This window comes from Orcinus orca, chromosome 9 (genome assembly GCF_937001465.1).
Source record: "Orcinus orca chromosome 9, mOrcOrc1.1, whole genome shotgun sequence".
Lineage (NCBI taxonomy): Eukaryota > Metazoa > Chordata > Mammalia > Artiodactyla > Delphinidae > Orcinus > Orcinus orca.
In genome coordinates, this window is record NC_064567.1 from 20159521 (window position 1) to 20174854 (window position 15334).

The following is a 15334-nucleotide window of genomic DNA, read 5'->3' on the forward strand; positions in this document are numbered from 1 at the left end:
CATCTGCAGACCGTTAACACAGACAGCTGCCACGACCTCAGGGCGGGGTTTACCAAGCAGCGGTTAGGATGTGAGGCCGGTGATGCCGTGTCCTAACACCGAGAGAACAACTTCATGAAGCCCTGCACAGAGGTGTGCACCCCTATACACACACCCACGTGTGCACACGCATCCTCTCTGCTCTGGATATATGAATCACTTTCTCATGGTGTCTGTTCCCTGTCATTTCTGTCTGTCTGTCGCTCTCTCTGCTGTGTTTCACTCTCTCACTTACACTCACACTCTGTGCACAGTCATCCCTGAGGCTCCCTCTTTCTGTGATTTATCCTCCCTCACTACACACAGCAGCTAACACAGCGAGATTTCTCTCCCGTGTACACACACGCTCGCGCAAACACACACACACCCCGCCCCCGCCCCCCCCCCGCCCCCCCCGCCCCAGATGGTGTGCGACAGCCCAGCCCAGATTGGCAGCCAGGCCTCTCATTCAGTCAGCACACAGACTGGCCTGACTTATCCATCCAGATCTTCATTTCTGGGTCTTTCCTTTAATTCCCGTCATCCTCACAGGGTGGCGTCTTGGCTGGGGTGCTGGCCTGGGAGCTTGGGCCTCTGAGTCTCAGCCAGGTCCAGCTCGTGAGAGATCACTGAGCTGGTGAGCGGTTTCCTTTTTGCTTTAAATTATACATTTCACCTTCTAGAAGGAGGTGATAAAACAATATCCCTTTAATAAAGTCTGCTGAGACTCCTAGGGAAAGAGAAATGCAGAGACATTAATAAATGATGATCGTCACAGAGCACCTTATATTTGTAGAACACTGAAACATCTCATAGCATCATCAATGTAGTCTCCTTTGGTTACAGTAACCACCTGATGAGACAGAAAGAGACTTAATAATATTGCTGTGATTTCATACTGATATTTTTTCTCCACCAATACCTGCTTTTGAGAGATTTGGGCTGTACCTAACCCAGATGTTATGTTCAGAATCCCAGGCCTGGAGCGTGCCCCATCCGCCTTCCCTGCCATCCAGCACGTGTTCTGAATGCTAAGTTAAGGCCTTTGAAGGAGAGGATACATCTCCAGCCAGATCCTCCCTGCTGTCACCTTCACGTGCCCCTTAGTTTTTGTGAGACAGAAGGGAATGACTACACGTTGGCACACGGCGCTTGCTTCATTTCATTAACAGAGTTAGTGGAGAGCAGGAAAAAAGACAACTCGCGGAGTTCTCCATTCGGCCTCTCAATTTACATTTTTTTCCTGGTGGATGGGGCCCCGCATGCTGTCCATGTGTTTGAAACGGGATCAGCGGGGGAGAAGAAAGCCCACATCTTTTCCCAGTCTCGGTGTCATTACTGTGTCTCTGTCAGCGTTCCAAAATATAATGGGATTTGTTCAGCTGATTTATCCTGCGTGCAGGCAACATTATCCAGACCCACACTCGGGCCTGAGGAGCAAAGAGGGGAAGATGCACAGCAACGAGAGTGGGGCTAATAAAATTTATTCCTGCTAACAAGGGAATGACCTACCCCATAATTCAGCCTGGCCATCGGGACCACTGTTTCCCAGTGCCCGCTAGAAAACACACAGACTTAATCATTGTGGTGTGCCCTGCTCCAATTACAGTCCTGGTGGCAGCTGAGTTTCTCTGCAGTAGACAGGGAGAGAAGTGGGAACGTGGGATTGATGGGCTGGGTGGGATTTCTTTGCCCTTGACAGGCAGCCACTGGGGACCTCTGAAGCTTAAGGTACAAAAGGAAAGGGACAGCACCCGGGTGGGTTTTGCTTGGAACCATTCCAAGGCCTTCCCTGGTCTTTTCCAGGGGCTCAGCTTTGGCTTCTGGACTAGTCCCATCACGGAGGTCACTTGCAGAACTGGGCTAGTGGATTTTCATTCCTGTTTCTTTCGCTTGGCCTGCCTGTATCTCCAGTCATGGTGTCGTGGCCCTCAGTCCTCACCAGAGGGAGGAACGCAGGGCTCTCAGCAGCTGAGCTAATGAGGAGCAGGTCAGGGGTTCAGTCCCTGGGATCCTGTGCCCGCTATGCTCAGCGTCTCCTAGGAGCGGTGCATGGCTACGGCTCGCTACTGGTTACACTCTGGACTTCAGAGAGGGTGCTGGGCTTAATGCCCGTCTCTTGGGAAAACAGCTCAAATTAGTGGCATTAGTTTCCTATTAGAAGGATAGGTTGTTATCATGATGAGTGAGTGACCACGTAGATGACCTGTATTTGGGTACCCACCCTTTTGCGTTGCTTAGAAACAGGGCGTGTGGCTCTTGGGAATCTTGGGTGCGATTTGTCGGGTTCTTTCTCCAACCCCGAGACAATTTTCATGAAGCCCCTTCAATAACATGTTGGTCTAACTAGGTTACTGTGGCTGTGGTCTGCTGGCTTCCCCTCTCTGTCTCTGCACATTCATTCCCCCTACAATCTCATTGAAAAAGACACAATAAAGAACCGTTCTGAGATAATGCATTAGTGATTAAGTGGAGGACGCCTCCTTCCCGCTCCTTTCCTGACGTCTGGGCTCACAGCCGAGGTGTAGGGCCGACCTTCACCTCTGTCGGGGCTTCTCCATCTTTGAAGAGAGTTCAACCACCTGGGGTCAGCACGGGCCATGGGCAGAGCTTCGGGGAGGGTTAGAAATCATAAGAGCGGGAGGAAAGTTTATGCAGTACAGTGAAGCAGTCAGAGGGTGGTACCGTCCAAGTTTTGGGATCTCTTTCTCTGTTACAGAAATGAGCACTCAGGCACGTGGGACTATTTTATGGAGTAACAGGCTTTCTGATGAGAGTAACCTCAAGCCAACCAGGGCCTCCCCACGGGCTTCCTCCCTCCCTGAGGGCTGTCTCTGCTTCCCTCCTGCCCTGCCGTCAGACGGCACACAGAGTCATACACAGTGGGCATCAGACCCTGGTGCGTTGATGAACACCTTGGGGTCAGCGGTTCTATTTGACATCTGGCCCCAATAAGTGGGAGATCATTATCTTCCTGTACCGCAGAGATTTACATCTGGGGTCTGTGTGTAGACATGAGCTACTACACTTACCTGATCAATATCTCCCTTTATAAAGAAATCCCACATGTGAAATTCACTGCGGAGGTCTGCTGTGGTCAGCTCCCGGGGTGTGTGTGTGTGTGTGTGTGTGTGTGTGTGTGTGTGTGTGTGTGTGTGTGTGTGTGTGTGTGTGTGTGTGTGTGTGTGTGTGTGTGTGTAAGTGTAATTAATTAGTGGGAAGATGTTTGGGACATGAATCTAAGGACTGCTGAGCATGAATCTAAAGACATTTTCTTTTCCACGTCAGCAGGCACCTCATGGGCTTCCACCTTCTTTTTCACCTAACTTGTATTTCTTTTCTAAACTTCAGCTCTCACTTTGCTTTGGGATAGGTCAGCCCAGGAAAGGAGGAATCCCACTCTGATGACTAGCCAAGGGCCTCCTCGGGATGGGAGAGGTAGTTCCTCCCAGAGATCACAGAAGGGTGGAGGGGTCATCCTGGACAGAAGAAAAGGAAGCAGGCACTGTCCCAGAGCAGCCTCTCATCCTGACAGTAGGTTCCCTGATCCTGGAATTGGTTCCTTTGGGGCCACCCTCTAGCAACTTGGAGGAAGCCTCCATGTAATGCCAGTTTTTCCATCTAGTCTGGGAATGTGATAGGTCATGAGGGGTCATTTCACTCTCTAAGCCTCAATTTTTCTCTTCTGTAAAATGGGGCTGTTGAATTCTAAGATCTTAAGTCATTTTCCTCTGAAATAGCACAATGTGTGAAAGCTTGGCCATGCACTGTCCTGGACAGAGAACCCAGAATCGAGCCCCAGTGTCACTTCTTCCTCGAAACCCTGCTGCTCCCCTCTGCAGTTGTGGCCCTGCCCTCTGTCCCCACAGCGCCAGGTGCATAACTGAAGCTGGGCATACATGGCCTCGTCTAGTCATGGACCCGGTCTGTCTCCCCCACTGAGAAAGGGGCAGAAACAGAGATGTTTTCATCTTTATACTGTTGGGTTCTCACCTGGTGCTTGGTACCTAGTAGGTCCTTCTAAACATTCTTAAGCAAAGTAATAAATGAAGAACAGTAAGTAGCGTTGTCTTCGTTTAGTGCTTCAATTTCCCCTGATGGAAACAGGGAGTTCCAGTAGCCTAAGAGACCAACAGTTTGATGGAAAAAGGCCCAACTGAAGGCCCCACAGTGGGTGAGCTCGGAAGGTCTCTGATGCCTTCTCCCCCCATAATGGTCTGACCTCCCAGCTTCGGGGGTGGGCGCAGGGGTGCTCAGGACTCCTCTGCATGAGGCTGGATGCCACTTTTGCCTTCAGGGAGGGCTGGAGAGCCGGTTTGCTCCCAGATGGAAGGACTCCTCTCTCTTCAGGAGCTGCCCACGAGCAATGGGAGGACCAGGTCTGACTTTGTATTTTCCATCCTGGGCTCAGAGGCTGCAGCTGCCGGCCCAGAGCAGTCGGCAGCTGCAACCCCTGTTGGAGGAGTCGGCTGCATTTGTCCATCCCTGCAGGCTCATCTGGTTAGCCTCCTTTGGATCAGTTTGGGATATTTGCAAACAGTGGATGCCGTGGGTGAGAGGGGCAGCCTGTGGCTATGGAAGAGACCGGGTCCCAGAGCTGAGCTAATTGGCCCACAGGGGGATGGACCTGGTGACCTTTACCTCATTAGCGCTGCTTTCGGACCACTGAGCTCTGGCCAAGTTCTGAACTTTCCATAATAAGGACTCAATGTGGGGTTTCTGCAAAGGTGGGGCAATGAAGGGCAGGGCTACAACAGCTCCACCTGGCACGGCGGGTGCATCAGGAACCAGGCTGGGGGCCACGCGAGATCGGAGGAGGAGTGATCTCAGAATCAGGTTCCTGCCCCACCTCATCGCCCAAGGCCTACAGGATGGGTTGGCACAGGGTCGGAGGGTGGTGCCCTCACTGTCTCCCAGGTCTGCCCCCTTCTTCAGCCCTTCTCAGAGGGTCTCCACAGAGACCACCAGACACTGCGGGGGCCCTCGGGTGGCTGCTTTGCAGCTCTGCCCTGGAGCCCGTGGAGACTGCGGAGGAAGGATGCTGGCAGCATTTAAAATCCCCTTTCCGTGGAGATGATAGAGCTTTTCAGAGTGCCAGTCTCTCTGCAGAGTGGGAGCAATTTCCCTGTAATTGGTAAAGTAACCGTAACTGCTCTGTCATTTGAATGTAGCGACATGTAATTGCATGGTAACCTTTGCCGCGAGAGAAGCACGGTGAGCTGTGAGATCGTAATCCGGGGTGTCAGCTCCGGCTCCCCACGCCACCTCCACCACAGCTGCTCGGCTCGGGGGGCTGCCGTGGGCTCCTCCCCCCAGATCCAGTGGGTCCTGCTCCAGTGGTTACGCTTGTCACGTGCCGTTCTCTCCTGGGCCGGTCTGTGGCACCCTCAGCAAGGAAGGGACGCCTGTGGTGATCTAGGAGGGTGCTTCTTACTAAAGCGCTGGGAAGGGGTTAAGGTACAGATCTCTGAGCCCCACATCCAGAGTTTCTGATCCAGTAGATCTGGGGCGGGGCCCGAGAATTCGCATTTCTGATGAGTAGCGCAACTCTTCTGGATCTTAAGAGTATTTCTCTGCTCCTTCATTCAGCCTCATTGGCTTGATAGATCTCTAGGAAGTACCACCTTTGCTATTTCATCTTGGTAACATTAGCCCCTTTAATCTTGATCACACCTCTACGAGGTGGATATCATGAATTTCCCCAAAGACGCTAAGACTCACAAAAGTTATCTGAATTGTCTAAGGATGTGACCAACAGTAATAAGAGCTAACACTCTCTTAGCACTTACTAAGTGCCAGACATTGTTCTACATGTATTAGTCATTAGCTCCTCACCACAGCACCAGGAAGTATATGCTATTATTATTATCCCTATACTACCCATGATAAACTGGGGCACAGAGAAGTTAAATACCTTGCCCAAAGTCACACAGCATTAAATGGTGGAGCTGGAATTCCAACCTAGGCATTCTGACTCTAGTTCCACAGTGCTAGCCACTGTGGGACTCAAGCCTTTATTTAGTCATCCATCCATCCATCCATCCATCCATTATCCATTTAACGTGTATGTCTTAGCCTACTGTGAACCAGGAACCAAGCTAAGGATACAGACATGGGTAAAACATAGTCCCATCCTTGAGCTTATGGTCCCTGGAATCCAGTGGATCACCAATCTTAATTTATAAGCCAGGTACCCCATGAGGACATTTATGGAAAGCAGATTTGGGATCTTCTTGATGGGGCAGAAGGGACCCCAGAGGACGTGGCCCTGTCTAAGGCCTTGAGGTCTATTCACAGGGTTGCCTACCACATATATTCCCATGCAGCAGATCCTAATTTCTTTCCTTGGTAAGAATGAAGCTGCTGTCTAATGAGTAAGCACTGTAGCAGTGGCCATAGCTCATCCGTGGGTATTTGTGGAGTGGCAGGGGAGAGGTGCAATCTGGGCCTGCGGGCCTGGTGGGCCCCTGCTTACAGCGGAGCCCAGTCCCTTCCTGGCTCCTCTGGCTGCCGCTCTAATCTTGCCGTTAAGGGGCCCAGGGGAGGGCTCGGCCAGGGCCAGACTCCCCCGTTGCCCAGGGTGCTCAGGAATCTGCACCAACCCTTACCCGTGGAAGGCTTTCGTCCATTAGCCTTCCCTTCCAGGGGCCCGGCATCTGTTCCCTACACCCCAGCCCCCGAGGTCTGCGGGCCCTGCGGGACTCTCCCTCCTCTTTCCTCTGCTCCAAGTGCGGTTATTACTCTGTGGCTTCAGCTCAAACTCAGCGGGTGGTGTCCTTAGAGAGCTGGGCTCTGGCCGGGGGGTGGGTGTGTGCAAGGGCCACTTCCTGCCGCCATCCTACTTCTGTTCTGGGCAGGATTTCCATTAAAAAAATTAACATGAAATCCCACCTTACCTTAATGAAGGGCTCTCCAGTTCAGCCGGTGTCTTCACACCTGATATCTCACCTAGGCCTCGGGATGGGCCCGTCTTGCTATTTTGCCGTCAAGGAAGGTGAGGCCCAGAGGACAGGAGCAGCTTGTGCCAAGATGTGCGGCTGGGAAGCAGCTCAGCTGCCTGTGAACGCGAGACCTGTGCTTTCCCCGACTTCAATGTTAAAACTCCCTCCCCTATCACCCCCGCTTTGAGGAAACGAGGAGTAAGCCCCTTCCCACCCCACGCCATAGCCAGGGGACCTCAGCATCCACGCAGACCCGGGCTGCTCCTGGTCAAAGGCCTCCATCACCCCTTCATCACCTGGGGCCCCGCTCAGAGGGAGAAATCGAGGTACAGATGAGGCTGGGCGAGAAGCCATCGTCCCTGGAATTTCGGCCCCACGGTAGGAGCCCCAGTTGTCCCCTTTGCCTCATCTGAGCCTGATGACAATACCATGAGGTAGGCAATGCAGGGTGTACCTGTCAGGTACAGGTGAGGAACCCGAGACCTGCCTCCTGATGGGGCCTCGCAGGGAGCTGTCATGAGCTGAAACCAGCCGAGTCCTAGCTGCCAGGCCACCAGGCTGAGCTGTCCTCACTTCCTAACGATGAAAACATTCCTTACTTGGCCCCTTGACATGCAAGATGCCGCAGTGGCAGAGACTTGCAAGTCCCTGACTTTCTGCCTCTGAGCAAGCAGGGATTTAATGTGGCAACTGGCTGAATGCACACTCTCTTTTTGTACGTAGTTGGTTTTTATCTCGTGTTCTGCCCAGTGAAGAAGAATGGTATTTGGAAACTGACCACTCAGAAATGTAGTTTCGGGGGGCTGAGCGGCCTGAGCCTTATCAGGTCAATGAGGCGTGTATTTGTGCCTCGCTCCCTGCCTCAGTATCCCCTTGTGCGGAGCAAACAATCATTCGGTCTCACCTACTTGGAAAATGGGTTGTAATGGGTGAGGTCCTTTTGCTAATGGCAGAAGTCCCAGAAGCACAGTTTAGGGCCCAGGAAGTCCAGGATGAGGACTCCTTCTGAACCAGAGGCAGGAACATGCAAGACCATGAAGATTCCTCAGCTGCCGTCTGAATGCTTGGCAGGTCACGGCAGTTATGTCCAGCAGGGAGAAAACACGGGAGAAAACACTGTCTGCCCTTGATCTGGATTTTTCCTTCCTCTCTTCTGTCCATCTCTTCCTCTCTCCACTCTGTCTCCCCCTAGCCCCATTTCCTCATTTTAGGAAAGAACCGTAAAGATCAGACTAGACCTTGAAAGTTTCCTCCCACCTTTGACTCCTATAGTTGTTTTTGAAGGGGTGGGGTGCGTTTGGTCCGGGTTGTGGGGCCAGACCCTGCAATAGAGGCCAGAGGCAATGCCAGCCGTGACGCAGTCATCTGCTCTGCACGTGGCCTGCACGAGCCCGCCCATGCTCTCTCCCTCCCTGCCCTGGCTGCTCCCACCACGATAAGAGGGAGGGTGTCGGTGCTCAGCACATTGTCTTCCCTGAGATGGACAGCACTGCTGGGAGAGAGCTGAGGGAACCCCCGCATCCCTGGAAAGCGCAGAGTTGGCCGGTTTCACGCAGCTCCACTGGCAAGAGCCTGCCTGCTGGTTCTCCAGATGCCTCTTCCTTTGGCTGGATTGAAGCCTTTAAAAAATGACACCTTGTATTTTATTTCACTCCTTTCTCTGCAAAGTCCTAAGACATTTACAGGCATGAGCTCTATAGGCTTTATGGAAGCTCATCAAAAGGCAGAGGTTGTTTCCTTCATCTTTATAGAGTGGAAAATAAAAGCCCAGGGAGATGGAATGAGTCTTCTAAGAGCACACAGTTCTTCTGAGAAAAAAGGGGAAACCCAGTGCAGGATCCTAGCACCTCGGGGAGATCTGTGCCCACCCAAAGCTGCTCAGTGGAGGGCTCTGGAGGCCCCTCCCCAGCCATTGTCAAGGTCTTCTACACTCCCCAGTAGGACTCCCTAGCTGTGACTCTCTGCTTACATGGGGGTCCGGGAGCCTGGAATAAAACAGGGAGAATTTCAGCTAAAACACTGGGGGGTGGGGGTGGGCAGGGAAATGGGCCAGAGGTTTTTCTTGTTTCTTCCCTGACTGCTGAAATTGTCCCAGAGTCAGAAGCAAGAGTTGGGTCAGTGTGTCCCACAGGGTACCTGGGAAAACAGTCTCTTTAAGGGATGCTAAGAGGTGTTCCGGTCAAAAAAGTGGTTTAGGGAATAAAATGCTCAGAGAACTTTAAACACATTTCTTCCTAAAAAGACTTTACAGACCCTTCTTGTAACAATTAGGAATGTCTTACATGGTGTTAGAATGCACTGCGTTTCACTACGTTTCCCAAAGTTATTTGCCCAAAGAGCCCGTTTATGGTAGAATATCTTGTGGGACTGGGGTTCCGGTGGAAGACACTTTGGGAAATGCTGGTGAAGGTATGACAAGGTCAGGCTGCCTGCCCTCCTTTGCCGTGTTCTAAAAGAAGCAGAGAGCCTGAAATGGGACACAGTGAGGCACCTGCGGCCTGCTGAGTTCATCCACAAACCTTCCACTCCTCCTTTCCCCAACCGATTGTCTGTACGTGTCTCTGCCATGGTGTTGTCGCACATGTGTTAACATTTCTAGTTCTCTGTTCCACACGTTCGAGTCCTCGTCTGTGTGTCTGCTCAACAGTAAGTGTGTGGATGTGAAGACCTCGCCCCTCTCACTCCCCAGCAAGGCTGTCTGGAGCCCATGCTCATGGGTGCTGGCCCAGTGCCTTCCCAAGGGATGGTGATGATGGGCCATCTAAACTACCAAGATGGTGCCTGGAGGGGTTGGAGGAGGGGCAGAGAGACCGCGGCGCATGGTGTAAAGAGACTCCAGGGATCTGTGACTTTTTGCCATGGTCCTCCAACCTACTTAGATGACTGTTAACAGGTTACCTAGTTTCTCTGGAGCTGAGTTTCTCATGTAATAAAGGAGGGATTTATAACAGATGATCCATCTGTAAGGATTCTTCTAGCTCCAGAGTTCTCTGACTCAGTACCTCCACCCATTGCCCTGGTGCTCGCTTCTAATTTTTCTCCTCCTTCATTTTCAGCTCCTAACCATTGATGACAACTTCTGTGGCCTGGATATGAATGCCCCCCTGGGTGTGTCTGAGATGGTGCGTGGCATCCCCGTCTTCACGGAGGACAGGGACCGCATGACTTCGGTCATCGCATACGTCTACAAGAATCATTCTCTGGCCTTCGTGGGCACCAAGAGTGGCAAGCTGAAGAAGGTAGGACAAGGTGTAGTCATTTTGGTTCTTGTGGAGACAGCCTGTCCCCGCCAGGATGGATGTTCTCTTGCATTCTTTTACTACCTTGGGCCTGGTTGGCAATGATACAGGTTTGAGCTAAGGGCTGTGTTGCTGTTGAGGTCGTCAATGCTACTCTTGTCCTTCACGTGCAGGGTTGTTGTGGGACTCACAGCGGGTGAGTGTGTGGACCCATCTCTTGCGTTGGGCTGGTGTGCTCCTGAGAGGTGCGCGTCTCCAGGTTGCTAGGCCATTCTAAATATGGTGTATTCTGTCCAACTTGGGCTCATGCCCCAAGGCAATAGCTTTATGAGGCCTGGGTGGTTGTGGAGGATGGACAGGGGCAAGGGATATGCCTGTTCCTCCTGCTTCAGCCTTTCTGGCTGGTGCATCCTCTGGAATCCATTCAGGGAAACCGACAGAGGAAAGTGTCGTACCTGCTGGAGTCGCTGTTAGGGCTAAGAGCCAAGTCATGGGACGGGGAAACCCTGGATGTTTTGGGGGCACAGAACTGCCCTAGGAGGAGTAGAACCGTGTGATCTGGGGACGTGAGTTTTCCTCCTCGTTCTCCAGAAGCTTGCTGGCTTCAGGGGCACTGGGTGGCCTTGGCCCATCCGCTGTGTTGGGGGCCCCTATCTATCCAGAACTATTTTCTCGCCCACCTCTGCTTGGGTTCTCGTCTCAGTGAGTTGGTGCTGGCCCCATAGGGTGCCCTCCTTGTTGGAATAAAAGCCTTTCCAAGACTCTAGGCAGTAGGTCCTGTTTTCTGTTGGCTGATAATCATACTTGAGTCTTTTCCCTGGGAAATATTGACGACTCCATGTGGAGGTCCTGCTTGTTTTAATTAGGCTTCCCTTGGAATTCACTGGACATTGTGTGATTCAGATGGATAAAGGGGCGCTGCCTGATCCGAGACTGAATTTTGATGGCTGCTCTTCTCTTTGCTGTGTTTGTGGGTGTTCGCTGGATGGCCAAGGGGAAGTGCTCTCTGCAAATCTAGGGACTGTGCCTGTTCTCCCATCCTACTGTGTGACAGCCCATTTCAGCACTTGTTTTTTTCTTTAGAGTGTACGTCTCTGTGGAACAGGCAGTGGGGCTGGATGGGGAGAGGTGGGGAGCAGAGGGTGTGGGGGTTGGGAATGTGCGTGGAACAGTTACATGCATAGCAGCTGGAAGAAGAAACATATGTTGGGGAAACGCCGTGGCACGCTGCAAGGGTGATGCAGGCAGCACGCCACATGTCTGGGATTGCCCACCTCATCGTAGTGTGCTGCCTTCTGTGTCAAGTTAACAAATAATTTAACCATCATCCATACAGCTTTAAGAATTACATTTTATGGTCTGCCTTCTGTGAAGAATATATTAAACACAATTGAATGTTTTCTCGCCGCCTTGATCTTCTCGTTTAGATTATTACTCACATGTTGAGCGGGGTTCGCGGACGCCCGGGGAAGATGCTAGGAGGTGTAGGTGTGTTGTGTTTGATCGCTGTAGCCTTCCCGGCTCTTCTTCTAGCGTACCGTGTCACTCAGCACTTCCAGATGCTGCCAGGAAGTACTGGTCCACATCAGCGCCTTTCTTCCTCCCTCAGTCTGCGGCTTCCAGCTTTCAGTGAGCTAGGAAATCAGATAACCAAGCTTGCTGAAATTGTGTCTGATAAGCCTCAGTATAAATCGAGGAGGGAAGTCCACGGGCTGTAGAGCAGGGACCGCGGGGACGTTTCCGTTAGCTGCTCAGATGACTTCATTCTTCACTAAGAGTCAAGGAATTTGATTTGCTGGCAAAGCGAAGTCTGAATACCGAGAGCCTTCCCACATGCAGTTCACACAGTGAAATGTCTTGACCTGCTTTGCTTGCCCCGATGGGTGAATAAGTCCTGTTGAGGGTAAATACGTAAGCAAGGAAATTTGGGGTGCTTTAGCTCTTGTCTCTACGGAGCCCAATCTCAGTGCAAGGGAGAGGTGACTTCCTGCAATATGCTGAAACATGCCCACCCCCTAAACTTCCTACCAGGTGCCAGAGGACCCTTCACTTTCTGGCCAGACCAAGTAGACCCTGTAGGTTTTTGTTTTTTTTTCCTGCTGTTGTCTGAGCAGGTTGGTATATGGTGTCAGTGAAATAAACTTTGATAATTCAGTGCACAGAACAGAACAGAAAGTTGTTTTCTCTTGGCGACGGGGGGGGGGAAGATGTTTCTTGGCCATCGCTGCATCGTAAACCCAAGACGGTCGACTGGCAAATGTGTGCTCTTGGTCAGAGGGTGGACAGAGGCTCATGGGGGCTGGCTCCCTGTCCCCTGTGGAAGCCGGCCTCCTGATGGGAGGTGAGAGTGCAGCCCATCTCCATGAGTGTGGGCTGAGGACACCTCCGGGAGCTTGGGCAGGCCAAGTGCACACAGACATCCCTCATGGGGCAGGCTGTGGGCAAAGCCTTGCCTTGAAGTGTCCCCAGAGGTCAGCCAGGCCAGCAATGACAGGCAACACCTGACCGGGAGCCTTGGGACTTTATAAACCGTGGGCTGGCCTTTCTCATCTTTTACTTCACGGGCGTGGGAGGGCTTATATAAGAACAGTTCTGTTTCAGCCACCTGGGACATTACATTTAATTTCCAGAACTATAGTGGGACTGGTGAAGCATAAACATTTGAGAGGTAAGACCAGAGGGTCACGTTGGGTGGGGGGCGGGGAATGAGCCAGTGACCCTCCCGGGGAAAGCCAGGCAGGCCATCAGGGCAGCCAAACTTTCTGCTCCACGAGCTCTGAGCGGGAGCCTTTTTAATAGTTTAGCTGAAGCTCAGCTACCCTCCTGCAGACTCAGCACAGCTGGCCCAGGGGGACAGTCTGAGTTGGTAAAGGAAAGCTGGGCCGCCGAGTCTGTTGTTTGAAATAATAAAAAGCGAAACTGGCCAGTTTATTTATTTTTTCTAAACAATAGAATTTCCCAGCACCCTTGCTCGCTGAGCACCACTCCCCTTTCCTTGTAATAACTCTGCCTTGCTTTTCCAAGAGGTTATCAGGACCCCATTCACCTTTTGGGCAGAGGCCCAGCCATGAAAAGCTCTGGGACTGCAGGAGGACTTAGCAGGAAGTTTTGTGAGCTACTGAAACCAGGGGGCGAGAATAATGGAAATCACACTGTCGCCGTAATTACAGAGCTGGTTTCTCTGAGCCCTGTAATCTCCCGTGTGTATCAAGGGCCTCGCGGAAGTCCTCTGCAATATGACAAGGGACTCAAGGTGGGAAGGCTGGGTGGGAGGGGGTTGGGAGGTTTGCTAAGAGTAAGGGAGTTTGCTGTGAGTTTCAGGGGTCCAGGAGCTAGACTGTAGCTATCCATGGGCTGCCTTCAAAATTATTGCCTTTTCATTTTGTTTGAAAGGTGTGGGTCCCCATCGTTTGCGACCTTGTCTCTGATGACCATAATTTCACTCGTTTAGTGCACACATCACATGAGGCAGGGGGAAAGGAGGTGAGGAAAGTACCAATTTGGACGTCTTATTTTTTCTGATGTGTGTGTGCCGCAGCTGGCATTAGCATCCTTTTCCATGGGCTGTTAAGAAATGTGGCACATAAATGCTCCAGTCATCAGGAGGTGCCTAGGAAGTTAGGAATAAGTCACAGACTATTGCAATTTCAACTATAGGGAAAACTCTTAAGGCAAACACCATCCTGATTTGCTTTAAGATGTCCGTTTAAATCTGGAAAACTTTGAACCGGCTTGGGGTAACGAGGTCAGTGTTGCCTCAGAAGGACGAGACCTCTTTGCTTGAATATTCCAGCCAGAAGTCCACCCTGCTTTCTCTGTCTCTGTTACATTTTTACCACTAAGTGATCATATTTTATGGCTGCTGTTCAACAGTGAATTACTGCCTGACGTTAGGGGGAGAGTAATGTTCATTGTGAACCAAAACATCATAAACTTCTACTTGAGGTGTGCTTGCTCCTTTCATTTTGTGATTGCATCTTTCCTGGGTGTTTTGTTAGGTTGAACTGCTCACACGAAGGGGCAGAACACTTGATGGATGTTGGTTAAGCGGAACCCTGGCTGGCCCTGCTACTGGCTTGTCGTAGGATGTGCGTGTGTGCACATGTGAGCACACACATGGGCAAACCACGCCATACCAGCCCCTCTGGATAGGAATTGGGTGTGTGTCAGCGTGGAGGGTCAACAGCAGTGGATGACACAAAGTCATTCTTCTTGGGACTTGTCATGCAGATTAATTCAGTCTTCCTAATTTTTTTCTCTTGAGCCTCTTTGAATTATTTTTACGTTTTGTTTTATTTTATTTTATTTAAATATAGTGGATTTACAGTGTTGTGTTAGCTTCAGGTGTACAGCAAAGTGATTCAGTTATATCTATCTATCTTTTCTTTTTTCAGATTCTTTTCCCTTACAGATTATTACAAAACATTGAGCGTAGTTCCCTGTGCTATGCCAGTAAGTAGCTCCTTACTGGTTATCTATTTTATATATAGAAGTATGTATACGCTAATCTCAAACTCTTAATTTATTCCTACCCCGCCTTTCCCCTTTGGTAATAATAAGTTGTCTATGTCTGTGGGTCTATTTCTGTTTTGTATATAAGTTCATTTGTATCCTGTTTTTAAAAGATTCCACACATAAGTGATACATATGATATTTGTCTTCCTCTGTCTGAGCCTGTTTGAAATGGATCTGCTCATGTTCTGTAGGCCCTGACTGTGGGTCCAGAAAGGCAACCAGCCAGAGGTGGAGGGAGACCCACCTGAAGCTGTGTCGTTCTGAACATAAGTTCTCAGGAATGGGTGCTGTGTGTATGTGTCTCTGTAATGCTTGAGTCACAGAGCAACACCAGATCAGAGATGCGTGGCCCCTGCCCTGCAACTTCCTCAGTGTATCTGAGAATTCTCCTTAACATTCACCTGGAAATTTAAATCAACTTTAACTAAAAAGAAATTCATGCCCCGGAAGGCTCTCCAGATGGCTGGAGGCATCACAAAATCCAATAGAGATACAGCTGGAACTCCAGCTTGCCCAGGGCCCTGCCATCAGAGCAGAGGCCGAGTGTACCTGGTGTAGGGTTTGGTCAGTTTGCTCTGACATGTTAGGAGTTTCTCAAACCAGAGCTGCTGGCCAGTTTGC

The 15334-nt window shown here is 51.0% G+C and overlaps 1 protein-coding gene across 4 annotated transcripts in view; it reads left to right on the forward strand.

Moving 5' to 3' along the window:
* Positions 1–15334, forward strand: part of PLXNA4 (plexin A4) — a 607131-nt gene that overhangs the window by 239061 nt on the left and 352736 nt on the right. For all 4 annotated transcript variants that reach the window (XM_049714950.1, XM_049714949.1, XM_049714948.1 and 1 more), the window contains one exon: positions 10016–10198. In XM_049714950.1, coding sequence (XP_049570907.1) covers positions 10016–10198 — 183 coding nt within the window. The remainder of the gene's footprint in view (positions 1–10015; positions 10199–15334) is intronic.